General features: G+C 39.5%; 1 protein-coding gene across 6 annotated transcripts in view; it reads left to right on the top strand.

Moving 5' to 3' along the window:
• The window catches only part of FBXW4 (F-box and WD repeat domain containing 4), an 80,864-nt gene that overhangs the window by 9,065 nt on the left and 58,627 nt on the right, over positions 1-13,172 (top strand). For all 6 annotated transcript variants that reach the window (XR_005833130.1, XM_040623840.1, XM_040623842.1 and 3 more), the window contains exon 2: positions 11,435-11,530. Coding sequence is in view for 5 of the 6 variants with exons in the window: in XM_040623840.1 (XP_040479774.1) it covers positions 11,435-11,530 (96 nt within the window). In the remaining variant the exon portion in view is untranslated. The remainder of the gene's footprint in view (positions 1-11,434; positions 11,531-13,172) is intronic.

A 13,172-nucleotide genomic window follows, 5' to 3' on the forward strand; every position in this document is an offset into this window, starting at 1 on the left:
GTGTGTGTGTGTGTGTGTGTGTGTGTGTGTGTGTGTGTGTGTACAAGGGGTGTGGTTCTGGGGAGGTGGACAGAGACAAGGAGATTACACTGAATAGGAGTTCGGTAAAAATCCAAACTTGGAAATTGGTGGGTTAAGCAAACAAATAAAAGATACTAGTCCTGTGAAGTAGTAGAGGACTGTTTCAAGAAACACGTGTCAGGGAAGACAGAGTGGGGGCTTACTGTACACAACTTTCAGCTTACAGTCAAGTTGAGGAGATCAGATGGGGAGGCAAGTATTTTGGACTAGGGGACGCTGTTGTTTTGGGGGTCTCCTTGCTTTAAGAAAGTAGGGAAAGACAAGTCTTATGTTCACTGGCTGCGTGGTTTGGCAGGGGGAATGGTCATTTTTAGAGGCAGCTTTTGGAAGGTTACCCTAGCTCCCCATCTTGTTCCAGCAGCTGTTGGGAGCAGTCCGAAGGGGGTATTATGTTTCTTCTGGTAACTCTGCCAAGAATGAGAGGAAATCCACAATCTGAGGGCTTTTTGGGGGGAATGGGGATGGGGTGGCAGGTGATGGGACAGGGAAATTAAATTGTTTTATAGTAAATATGTTGAGATACTTTTCCTGGAAAGCTGTTTCACCAGAAGGAATGATATTTCCCCTGCTCACGAGCTTGTAATGGGTTCTTTCTCTGCAGAGAAAGGGAAACAGTGTTCTTCCAGTACATCTTTTTCTTTCTTTCCTGTAGCTCCAGCTTTGACCTCCCATGTTTCTTTGAAATTTTTTTTATTTTTATAATTATTTTTTTTTTAAAGAGAAGTCCATAGTGAAAATGTGAGTCAAGATTCAGATACAGGTGCTGTGTGAGCCTAAGAGGGGCCTCTCTTTAGAAGTGAGTTACTAAAGAAGAAGCTCTCATTTATCCAGTATCTTGGCTGCAATTTGACTTTATCATAATGGCTTCAAAACTGGAGATGTAAAAACTTTCTGGGTGGCGTCTGGTTCATGTTCTTTCCATCCCTTCATCCAGGCTGGAAGGGCACCAGGGATTTTGAAGCCTGGCTACTTGGGCTGAGAACCTGTTTTAGTGATTAATATGGAACACAGTTGCAAGATTAAAAACAATAAAAAACAACCCTGAGAAGCAGAGCAGTGTAATTATTCCTTACATTTCAGATGGGGAGTCCAGGGAAAAGTCATTTTCAAGGTATGAGAACAAAGTCCACTTGTGAAGCTGCTAGTGCCTAATTCATGACTCACTGAGAGGATGGCCTGTTCACGAAAAATAGTGGCATCTTTCTTGCTGTTGTTTATGCTCAGAAACTGCTAGATCAGTCTTTCTGAAAGCTGTATTTTGGGATTTGTGAAAAACTGATTCTGTGATCAAATGAGTATGGGAAATGCTGTGCTCCGCATTGCTTCTCTTGGAGGTTCACAATGCCCGTTGGTAAATTAAAGACACTGAGAAGTCCTGCGATTGAGAGACCTGTTTAATTTTGTTTCAGCCAGCATTGTCATAAATCCCCCCCCCCCCCCCCCCCCGCTTAATATCTCTTAACATCTTGGAGAACATACATGGTCAAGTGCCCTGTAAATATAGAACTTGACCAGTAGTAGGAGGAAATGAATGTGAGTGTGAACACAGTCCTAAATCCTATACTCAGGGTTCTGAATTGGGGTTATCCCTAGCACTTTCATAACCTCTTTGGACAGCTTTGACATGTGGTATCACATTAAGGTAATTTATCTGCTCAAGTTCCTTCCCTTGAACTTCTCTAGTGTAAGAATTTGGAAGCTTTTGTTGAATTCCTAAAGGTGTGGTATAGTACACATTTTTAGGAAGGAACTTTGGAGCTAGACGGTAATGTGTCCAGGCTCCTGAAAAGCTACAAGTATTGTTGAAAGTGTGACTTGCCAAAGGGAGAACTGTACTTTTGAGGATTTACTTAAGCAGTTCCTAAGCAGTATATATCAAAATACCTGTTATGCTAGGACCACGGGTCTCCCCTTTTGTGTCTGACATACTTTTGTATGCTGTTAGAATTTTTGGTAGTACATTAAAGGATTAAAATGTAAATTTTTTTTTTAAAAAAATCAAGTTTTAGAAAGTTGAAACACCTGTATATTTATTTATTCACCATCTGGTATGTTACTGTTTGGGTAGAACCGTTTATTGCCCTGACTTTTTCTCTTACATCCTTTCAGTTACCTTCCTCCGAACACACAATCTTCATCTTACTTTGCAGCAAATTGGGCCATGGGCCACATTGTGGCTCAGTGGTTTGTCTAAAATCTTCATGAAAGTGTGGCTCTTTAGTTGAATGAAAATAAATTCTATAAATTGTTTGAAGTTTGATGGCACAGTTATTTGGGGTTCCCAGTATACCACTGCTCTGCAGCATGCTGATTGGGATGTACTTTTAGAAGCATTAAGAGGTTAAGACTTGATCCTGTGGAATTCATGACTGTATTGGACAAGCAAGACATAGAGCCACAAGAAGTTAACTGTGGTACGTTCAGTCCAGGGGTTCACATAAGAGGGAGAGGACTGTTTGCAGGACTTAGGAAAGTAGAGGCATAAGCTGGATCTTGATTAGAATGGGCGAATTTGACTAGTGCCCAGAAGAGGGGAAACAGGCATTTGTCAGGGACAAGGTAGGCTGGTGCTGGCAATTTAGGAGAAGGTATGGAAGTAGGAATGAATGTAGACGAGATGGGCTTGGCTGGAGTTCGCTTGCATGGTGTGGGACCACCGGAGGTGAAGTTGGATGAACAAAGTGAGGCCTTGCAAGGGACAGGTGGGTCTGCTCCCTCACCTTGTACATGGTCCTGTCATCACTAGAGAGAACAGTCTCACTTCACCCTGGCTGTTTCCCTGTTTCCTGACCAGAAGGGTAAGCAATTTAACACAACATAATGATTTGTCATTGATTAAAAAAAATCTTTTTTTTTTTTAAAGATTTTATTTATTTATTCGACAGAGATAGAGACAGCCAGCGAGAGAGGGAACACAAGCAGGGGGAGTGGGAGAGGAAGAAGCAGGCTCACAGCAGAGGAGCCTGACGTGGGGCTCGATCCCAGAACGCCGGGATCACGCCCTGAGCCGAAGGCAGACGCTTAACCGCTGTGCCACCCAGGCGCCCCTGATTAAAAAAAATCTTAATTGAGTAGCCTGGGTGGCTCAGTCAGTTGAGTGTCCGACTCTTTGATTTCGGCTCAGGTCATGGGATCTCAGGGTTGTGGGATTGAGCCCCGTGTCAGGCTCTGTCTTGGGTGTGGAGCCTGCTTAGGATTCTCTCTCTCCCTCTCTTCCTTCTCCCTTGTGCTTGTTCTCTCCCTTTCGATCTCAAATAAATAAATATATCAATAAGAATTTTTAAAAATCTTAATTATGGACCTCTGCTGCTGAGGCCATTGGAGGGTTTAGTCTGATGCAAGTGTAAATGAAGAGTTAGAAGTTTCCTGTTACGGGCTGTTTAAATACTTGTACACTGCCAGCTGCACCACCACCCTTGCCTGAGTCTTTTAACCTGGGTGTTAGCGTTTTATTTATTTATTTATTTATTTATTTATTTATTTATTTATCTATCTATCTATTTATTTATTTATTTATTTATATTTTAATTTTACTCATTTTTTTTATTATGTTATGTTAGTCACCATACAGTACTTCATTAGTTTTTGATGTATGGGTGTTAGCATTTTGAAGAGACGCCTCAGGAGTTCTGGCCATCAACTAACTGCCTCCTCCCCAGCTGGGAGCTGTTGGCAAGACTGTAACTAGTGACGTTTGTACCACCAAAGACTCTATTTTGTGGTTTAAGAAGAATAAAATTGACTACATTAAAAAAAATACTTGTACATGAAAGCCAAATTCTTAGTATTGGTAGAAGGTAGGGTAGGTACAGGCCATACAAGGGAAAATCTTTCTGGAAAGCGAGATCAAATAAATCCAGAGACAGTGTTAAAATTCCAAGCCCTGAGCATCATTTTGCATAGCCCTGTCTCCCCTCCTCAGCCGAGAGCACCCTGAGATGGCCTTGTTCTCCATTTGTGGACAAATCCCCTCCTTTGCCGAATTCCCAAATCAGCAGGGAGTTATGCTTATGGAAGTCATGCCATTCATGCACGGAGGCAGCATCCACAGCATCAAGGGGAACTGAACTGCAAGATGGGGCAGGGAGGGAAACTGAGTTGTGATCCGGGAGTTTACTGATCTTAGAGACCATGCAAGTTTAAGACCTCTCTAAGATACCCTCACTTCCTGCTCCTTCACCCCAGGCCATTTTTATTCAGACTAAGTTTATTTGCTTTGAGTTTGGGGGGTAAGGGAGGAGAAGTGAAATGAAAGGGGAATCTAGATAACTGCCTAGATTAATTTGTCCCTCTGGACTCAATTTTTGCCAAGATTTTAAGGGGCCCAATAGCTTACCATGGGTGCATGTTGTGTTGTTTTTGTTTAAAATAGGTCTTGTGCCCAGGAATGCAGTCAAACTGTAATGGTGACTAAGTGCCGGAAAGCTGAGAGGGAGGGGGCCCAAGTGGAAAATGAGCCTCAGGCAAGAGAAGGCGGGCTGGGAAAATGGAAGTTCCACCAGGCCCACGGGCTGGTTAGAGATTCCTCCCTGCATTAACAGCCCTGTGAGAGGTTTATTTACAGGGCACTAATCATTTTGGGGGGGGAGCACCCCCTCTTTACACCAGCAGGTGTATTGGAGAAACAGCTAACCAGAGAGCATTTCAGAGATGGGAACAAGGGTCCTTACTGAATCCCAAGGAGCACCTGCTCCTGTCTTCTTAGGCACGTCTGCTGCCTTGTTCTACCAACCTCTTTGGACTGTGACAAGTCCCACAGCGGGGATGGGTACCTGTTTTCCAAGAAAGATTGTTTTATTTCTTCTGATTTTTCAGTTGCTGAGGCTAATAAGAATATACATCTGATTTCGCCACCAGCTAGGGAATCTAACCATCAAAGAAGATGGAGTGGACAAAAGGGATGAAAAAGCTGAGTTGTTAAGCTGCTTTTAACAAAGTGCTACTATTTCTCAAGTCAAAGCCAAAGGGAGTGGCTTAACAAAGTCGAAATTTGATTTTAAGGGCCGGAGCCAGGTGTTGAGAGGATGGAGTTGGTTGTGGGAGAGGACGCCTGCACCTGCTGTTTGGTAGCAGCTTTTAAAGTTCAACTTGGCAAGTTTCTTGCTGCCGTGATCAGGCCCTTAGGGCAGTGCTTTGACCCTTAGTAAAGTGTCAGCAAATGGCAGTTAAGTGATCAGAGAGATGAGAGAAGTGTTGTCCTTAACCCAGTTCAGGAAATATATTGATTCTTTCCCCCTTGCTTCCTTCCTGCTGTGATCCAGAATATTCAATTTTTGTTTTCACCTCCACCTCTTAACTTGGACCTAACTCCAGAGGAAAGGTGAGCTATGGAGGATGTCTTCTTTTATACCTGGGAGGGATTTGCGGATAAGATTTGACAGGGAATCTCATCTTTCTCTTTAAGAGTTCAGTTCTTTGGTGCATCCTGTTAACTGTCTTTTGCTGCGCTTAGTTCTCCCTCCATCTGGTAGTGAAGCTTGCTCTCTAGCAGTGTGAAACCGGGGACCGTATTCACGCAGTGGACAAATTCAGGAATATATTTTAGCTTTAATGTGTGTATACCCAGATCCTTATCATTCAGCCTGAAAGAGGACTACTGTTTGACATTAGAGTAATGTTTAATAATTGTAATTAAATTAGAAGGAAAATAAATGGTTATTGGATTAGCTTCAGGGACGACACCATTAATCAATATTAACTACTACCTGTGTTTATATTTGTGTAAAAAGAATGACCCTTTTTTGTACTTACACAGTACTTTGTTTTAGTTGTCATTTTAAAGCCACGGTTATGAGAAATATTATCGTCATTTCTTGGGGGAAGATATTGACAATTAGAGAAGCCAGGTAACCAGAATTTTTTAATTAGTAAGAGGTAGAACTGGGATTCAGATCCCAGTTTCCTAAGTGTGCATTCTGAGCTTTTCCCACAACTACATTGAGCTACTATTTAATTTAAGGTAAATTGACAGACTTATCTATCAACAATTATGTGAGAGAGATAGGCATAAATATGTTATGTAAGATCTATAAACTCACTTCCTAGGCACCATCTATTTACCTCTTCTGACGTGTTTACAGAGACATAATTTTATTTTATTTTATTTTATTTTATTTTATTTTATTTTATTTTATTTTATTTTATTTTATTTTTAAGATTTTATTTATTTATTCGACAGAGATAGAGACAGCCAGCGAGAGAGGGAACAAACACAGGCAGGGGGCAGGCAGGGGGAGTGGGAGAGGAAGAAGCAGGCTCATAGCGGAGGAGCCTGATGTGGGACTCGATCCCAGAACGCCGGGATCACGCCCTGAGCCGAAGGCAGACGCTTAACCGCTGTGCCACCCAGGTGCCCCCAGAGACATAATTTTATGTAGCATCTCTTCACCTCTACCTTTATAAATCTGATTTCATTTTAAAATTACCATTGCTTGCTGTGGTCATTTCCAAAGTGTTTGGCAGTTCCCACATTTGTCATTTCTAGCGGCAGTATATTCCATTGCATGAGTATACTGTTCTCCCCCACAGACAAACATTTAGGCTATTTCCAGGTTTTAGCTCAGATATATAGCTGCAACTATAAATATCTTTGTAAAAAAATATAGTTTTCTTTTGAATTATTTCTTTGTGATTTAGTGCCAAAAATGGGAATGCTGGGTCAGAAGCTGTCATTTAACAATTCTCCTCGACAGAATTCCTTCCTGAAAGGCTGTACCGGTGTGCTACCTGCAATATATAACCAAACCCAATCGTTCTATCAAACAAAGCCAGTTTCTGTTTTTCTACCTAATAATAGATGTGAGGTGGCACTTATTAATAGTGGTTTTAATATGCATGTCTATATTAATGTTGTGAGATGTTTCCCCAGTGTTTCATAATGTGGACACCGTTTGACTGTTCTTATCTGCTGTTGGTTATGGATGACAGGGTATTGGAGACAGGGTGTTATTCTGGTAGATTTCTATCAGTCCCTTAAAAGTTTTAGAGATAAAACTTGTACCTATAGTATTGGTAATTTTCCACTGTTGTTTACTCTGTTTTCATTTTAATCTCTTTTTTCTTCTGTGCAGCATTTAAATTTAAACACTTTAAAATCTTCTAGTTAAAAAAATATTTTAAATTCACTTTCATTTTGAGGGGATTTATTATATTGGGTTATGAGATATAATCTAAATCAGTTTTTTCTCCATTGATACCCAATTTTGTTACCAGCATTATTATTTTAATGAGTATTTTCCTCTTCACCAAAATATTACAGTGTAGAAAAATTGGAAAATACATAAAAAGACAAAATAAAAACAAAGTTGGCTGTCCACAGTTAACTATTTTTTTTTTATTTTTAATTGTTCATTTTATAAATATAGTGTCAGACCTAGTGCATTGGTCTGACCATTCCTTCATTGTCCCATAGCATCTCCAATAAGTGAGGGGGGATGGGACCCAGGTAACTATTTTAGAGTATTTACTTCCCATGTTCTTTTTAGCCATGTATATTCCTCTTCCCACCCTTCTTTTTCGTAAACTTGGGAGCATGCTATGTAAACCCAACAACACTAATGAAGTAGTGATTTCTTTCCTTACTTTAAAATTTTACTTGGTTTGTTATATATTAAGTTCATGTCCGTTTGCATCATTTCTGGCTTTCTCTTTTTAAATTGAATTATCAGCCAGTTTGCTTATTGCTTGTTTCCAAGGTCTTCTAATTGGATAAAATACAGGAAGTATAATTGCACTATAAACAAATACTTATTGATACTTACTATGCATAGATGTTGGATAAATGAAAAACAGTTCCTGGCACAGCATAAACACCATATTAAATTTAAATAAATTATCTTCGGAATTATAATCCAGAGAGATTAAAACATTCTATGTAATTTTTAAAATAGTATTCAGTTGGGTTAACTAAACTCTACTATGTTGAAAGATTTTTCATAGTAAGATTTAAAATAAAAATGTATTTTGGGGGTGCCTGGCTGACTAAGTCAGTAGAGCATGTGATCCTTGAACTCAGGGTCGTGAGTTCAAGCCCCTCATTGGGTGTGGAGCCTACCAAAAAAAAAATCTATTTTGGGTTGATTTTCTTCTAGCCAGAAAATTATAATAAGGAATCCCTTCCTGAACATTCACTCTCTTTAAAGTGTTTCAAAAGTTTGATATGAAGTCATGGATATGTAAAAATTTTTTCAGTGTCCACATGGATAAAATGCAATAAAAGTAATAATAAATTGGAACAAAATTGACAATACAGATTATATAAAGAGCCTTTACACACTCACAAGAAAAAGACCAAAGTCATCATAGGAACAGGGATAAAGGATATGAACAAGCATTTCCCAGAAGAAATGCTAATTGCTTTCAAACATATAACCAGATACTCAGTCTTATCCATAATTAGAAAAAAATACTGTACACATTTAAACAACAGGAAAGAAACTTTTTAAAAAAGATTTTTATTGATTTATTTGAGAGAGAGAGAGTGTGAGTGGAGGGAAGGGCAGAGGAAGAGAATCTTCAAGCAGACTGCCCACTGAGCGCAGAGCCTGATGCAGGGCTCTATCCCACGACCCATGAGATCATGACCTGAGCCAAAATCAAGAGTTGGGTGTTCAACTGACTGAGCCGCCGAGGTGCCCCAGGAACATTTTTTTTTTTTTTACTTCTTAGAATGGCAGAGATAAAAAAGAAAAATTTAAAAGTGTCATGATCATGAAAAATAAGGAAAGACTAAGAAACTGCTATAGACCAGAAGAAACTAAGAAGACATGAAAACTAAGTTCAATGTGGTGAGCTAGATGGGATCCTGGGACAGGAAAAGACATTAGTGGAGAAATTGGTGAGCTAATACAGAGTGGAGTTTAGTTAGTAGTAATGTACCAATGTTAATCTCTTAAGCTTTGACAAATAAATGTACCATGGTTATGTAAGATGTTAACAGTAGGGGAAGACAAGTGAAGGACACATGAGAACTCTGTACAATCTTTGCAGTTTTTCTGGAAATCTAAAATTATTCTAAAATTTTAAAAATGTTTATTTTTTAAAAGACAAGATAATAAAAGATATCCAGAAATAAACACCCTAATATGGTATTAGAACTGTAAGTTGGTATAACCTCTTTTGGATGACAATTTGACAGTATCTATCAAAGTAAAAACCTCACAATTTCCTTTGGCCCATTCAATACCATTTCTAATAATTTTTTCTCCAGATAGATTCTCACATCTAAATGAGATGCAAAGATATTTATTGGAGAAGCATTTATAATAACTAAAGTCTGGAAATCTTTAAAATGTCAATCAGTATGTGATTGAGTAAATGATGATAGGGTTCCACAGCAGAATTCTACGCAGCTATTAAAGAGAATGAGATGGATCCCAGTGTATTGATATGGAATGGTTCCTAAGGTACAGTGTTCAGTGAAGAAAGCAATGAATAGAATAGTATACTGTTTTTTTAATTAAAAACTGGGAATATGTATAAATACACACTAATATATATGCATCTATGGTATATATCAGTATATAGAGACTATATATATAGTCACTTTTGCATGGCTAACTTTTCATACTAACAGTTTTTTTTTTACCCTGTACATATATCATTTTATTTATTAATCAAAAATAATTAGTCTATACAAATAAACAAATGAGGTCAGGAGGTGTAGAGTATTATTTATCTAGAAACGGAATAAGTATCTTTTGGCCTGCCAAAACCATCCTTTTTTTTTTTTTTTTTTTTTTAAGAGAGGGAGAGAGAGAAGGGGGAGAAGGAGAGAGAAAATCCCAAGCAGGCTCTGCGCCCAGGAGGCTTGATTTCAGGACCCTGAGATCATGATCTGAGCCCAAATCAAGAGTTGGATGCTTAACTGATTGAGCCATCTAGGTACCCCCAAAAGCATCCTTTCTAACCTGTATCTGTTGTAATCTTGAAAGCAGGACTTGATTGCTGCCTTTTAGCAAAGGGTAGTTAGTAAATATGAAGGTATAGCAGAGACTGGAAGAAATGCATGTCTCTCTCTTCTTTTCTCAGTAGACATGGTAGTTACCACTCTCTGTTCCAAGTAGTGTACTCTTATTGTCCAATGAAGCAGGCCAAAGAAACACAGGGGAGCTATGGGGCCTAAAATGAAGTTTTCAAATTCTTGCCCAGAATTTCAAAATTCTGTCCAAAGGTGCATTTTCAGAGGGGCTTTGAGCTCTTCTCCCTATCTACCACTCCAACCAGTCACAAACTATGCCATTCCTGTTGCTGGTGTGCTCCCTTCTCTCTTACTGCTCTAACTTTCCTAACCCAGAAAGTACTATTGACACTCTCAACATTTTCTTTTTTTTTTTTTTTAAAGATTTTATTTATTTATTCGACAGAGATAGAGACAGCCAGCGAGAGAGGGAACACAAGCAGGGGGGGTGGGAGAGGAAGAAGCAGGCTCATAGCGGAGGAGCCTGATGTGGGGCTCGATCCCAGAACGCCGGGATCATGCCCTGAGCCGAAGGCAGACGCTTAACCGCTGTGCCACCCAGGCGCCCCTCAACATTTTCTTAAATGAAAAATTTTTCCAAAATGGCTGTACCATTTTGCTTTCCCATCAAGATTGTAGCAGAGTTCCTTACTGGCCTTGAAAAAATATATAAAAATGTATAGGTTCATATACATATGTATACAATTGTATACATACAATTACATGTATAAAATTACAAATATACATACATAAATGCATGTATAATATATACATATATGTATACATACGATTATACATATGTATTTATAATTTCTTCATATTTTCTGGATATAAGCCATTTGTCAAATATACATTTTGTGAACATTTCCCCCCAGACTGTGGTGTGTATATTAATTTTGGTGAGCAAAAATTTAAAATTTTGATGTCTCATTTATTAGACTTTTCTTTTATGCTGTTGCTTTCTGTGTCTTAAGAGACCTTTGCTTAGCCCCCAAGTTGCAGAGGTATTTTGATATATTTTCTTCTATCAGCTTGATAGTTTTAGATGTTATGTTTAAATTTATTTTGAATTAATTTTTCTGTTTGGTATGCGGTAGGAGTCAGAGTGCATGTTTTTCCTTAGAGATAGCCAGTGGTTCCAGCTCTCTGTTATCCTTTCTCCACTAGATTGCTTTGGCATTGCTATAGACTCTGTACTGGGCAGGCTGTTCTCCTTGGCTTTCTTGGTTATTCTAGGGTGGAGAGAGAAAGTTATTCCTTTCTTGTGTCCTAACCCCATCATTTACATCTAGACGTATTCTAGATACTCCTGAGTTCTGACTCATAAGCCTATGGAATTTTCTCTGGTTGGCAATAAGTTGTCGTGACTGGGTTATCTGTTCTGTCTGAACACAGGATGGCCAGTGTTCCGGTGAAGGAACGGGTGAAGGTGTCTCAGAACTGGAGGTTGGGGCGCTGCCGAGAGGGGATTCTGCTGAAGTGGAGATGCAGGTAAAGTAGCCTCTTGACTCTTTGAAAGCTACCTGCGACAGCAAAGCATGCTGGGAAGTAAAAGATCTTAGCTAGAGTGTAAATGTGCCTTTCTTGAGTGGTGTGACACTGGTGATCCTTTAAACATCACAGAGGGGGCATTGGAGAGACACTTTTTTTTTTTACATTTGTAAAAATTACCAAAAAATGTACTTTATTTTAACAGATTCCACATTTTTATGATTATAAAAATAACACAGGTTTATTGTAGAGATTTGAAAAAATAGAAAAGTTTAAAGAAGAAAATAAGACTTCTGTATAATGCTCCCACTCAGAGGTAACCTCTATTAATGTACCTCATCAAAAGAAATGAAGCCAGCATTTCAACCCATCTTGTTTTACAGTTATTTTTCTTTAAATTTACTCTCTGGAGTTATGCCTTCACTTCCTTCACTCCATTAGCCCTCTGCCCAGCTTTATTAAGAAGGCAAAATAGGATCTAAAAGCTTGGCTGTAGATGTTATAAGAGGTAGAGCTCAGAACTGCGAGGAAATTTAGGCAGTGGCTTTGGACTGCTAATGCCACAAATTTTATGCTTCAGTGGTGCTACGTTATTTCATGGTTATCATTTGACTCCCTGCCAAAAAAGTGCTCCTTGTTGATTGGTTGGAATGGATAGGAACATCATGGTTCCTCATTCCAGGCTGACCTGTACAGACAGGCTTCTTCATCTGAGGACCCCTTCTCTCTTGCTAGTGTTCAGTTTCTGCTGCTTTCATGGGTGGTGGTTGCTGTAAATTATGCAGGGGTCCTGGTGGTGGTGATGGTAAAGAAACTATTAGGGAGAAAGACCGATTTTTATGGTAAAAAACTTTACCCTGTGCTTCCTGCTTTTGCCTTTTAATACCAGAAAGTAGAGTTTATTTCTGTCAAGGTTTTGTCCCTGACGTCCTTTTGGGGATGGTTTTCAAAGCAGTTTGGCAAATAAACACACAAAGCAGTTACCAGGCTGCCCCGGGATTCTCCACTGTTCACCTGGCATGAACCTGGTTTCTTGTCCTAGGCAAATGGCTGTTTACCAGATGGCTCTAAACACATGCATTCCAACCTCTTCTGCTTGCTCCCCACTTGAGTGTGCCACAAACCTGTGCAAGGGGATGTTGAAGAGGGAAGTTCGTAATGAGTGAGAATGTAGGCATCTATACACACTCTACACATGTTCTGTATAATATATGCACACACTTGTAAAAACCTCCTGAGCAGAAACTCAGCTACTACAAAGTCCAAGCTGCATTTAATGGCCCGTCAAGTCAATTTGCAGAACTTTTCCACATTCCCATGACGCTTGTATTAAGGAGTCTGGGGAAGAAACACAGCCCAGTTTGCTCAGACAGGCTTGGCAGTGGGAGATGGTGTCTCTGTAACTGTGGATGAATCAGCTGTCCCTATGCTTTGCTTGGGATCTGGTAGCTCCAGAACTCCTACATAGAGTAGGACAGGCTGCTGGGATGTCTACCTTGGGAAAGGGGCCTAGTTCCCACCAGAGAGCCTGGGGTCTGGCAGAGTCTGCTTGCCTTTTTTCTTTTCTTTTCTTTCCTTTTTTCTTTCCTTTTCTTTTTCTCTTTTCTCCTTTTCTTTTCTCTCTTCTCTTCTTTTTTCTCTT

This window comes from Ursus maritimus, unplaced genomic scaffold (genome assembly GCF_017311325.1).
Source record: "Ursus maritimus isolate PB19 unplaced genomic scaffold, ASM1731132v1 scaffold_7, whole genome shotgun sequence".
NCBI classification, from domain to species: Eukaryota; Metazoa; Chordata; class Mammalia; order Carnivora; family Ursidae; genus Ursus; species Ursus maritimus.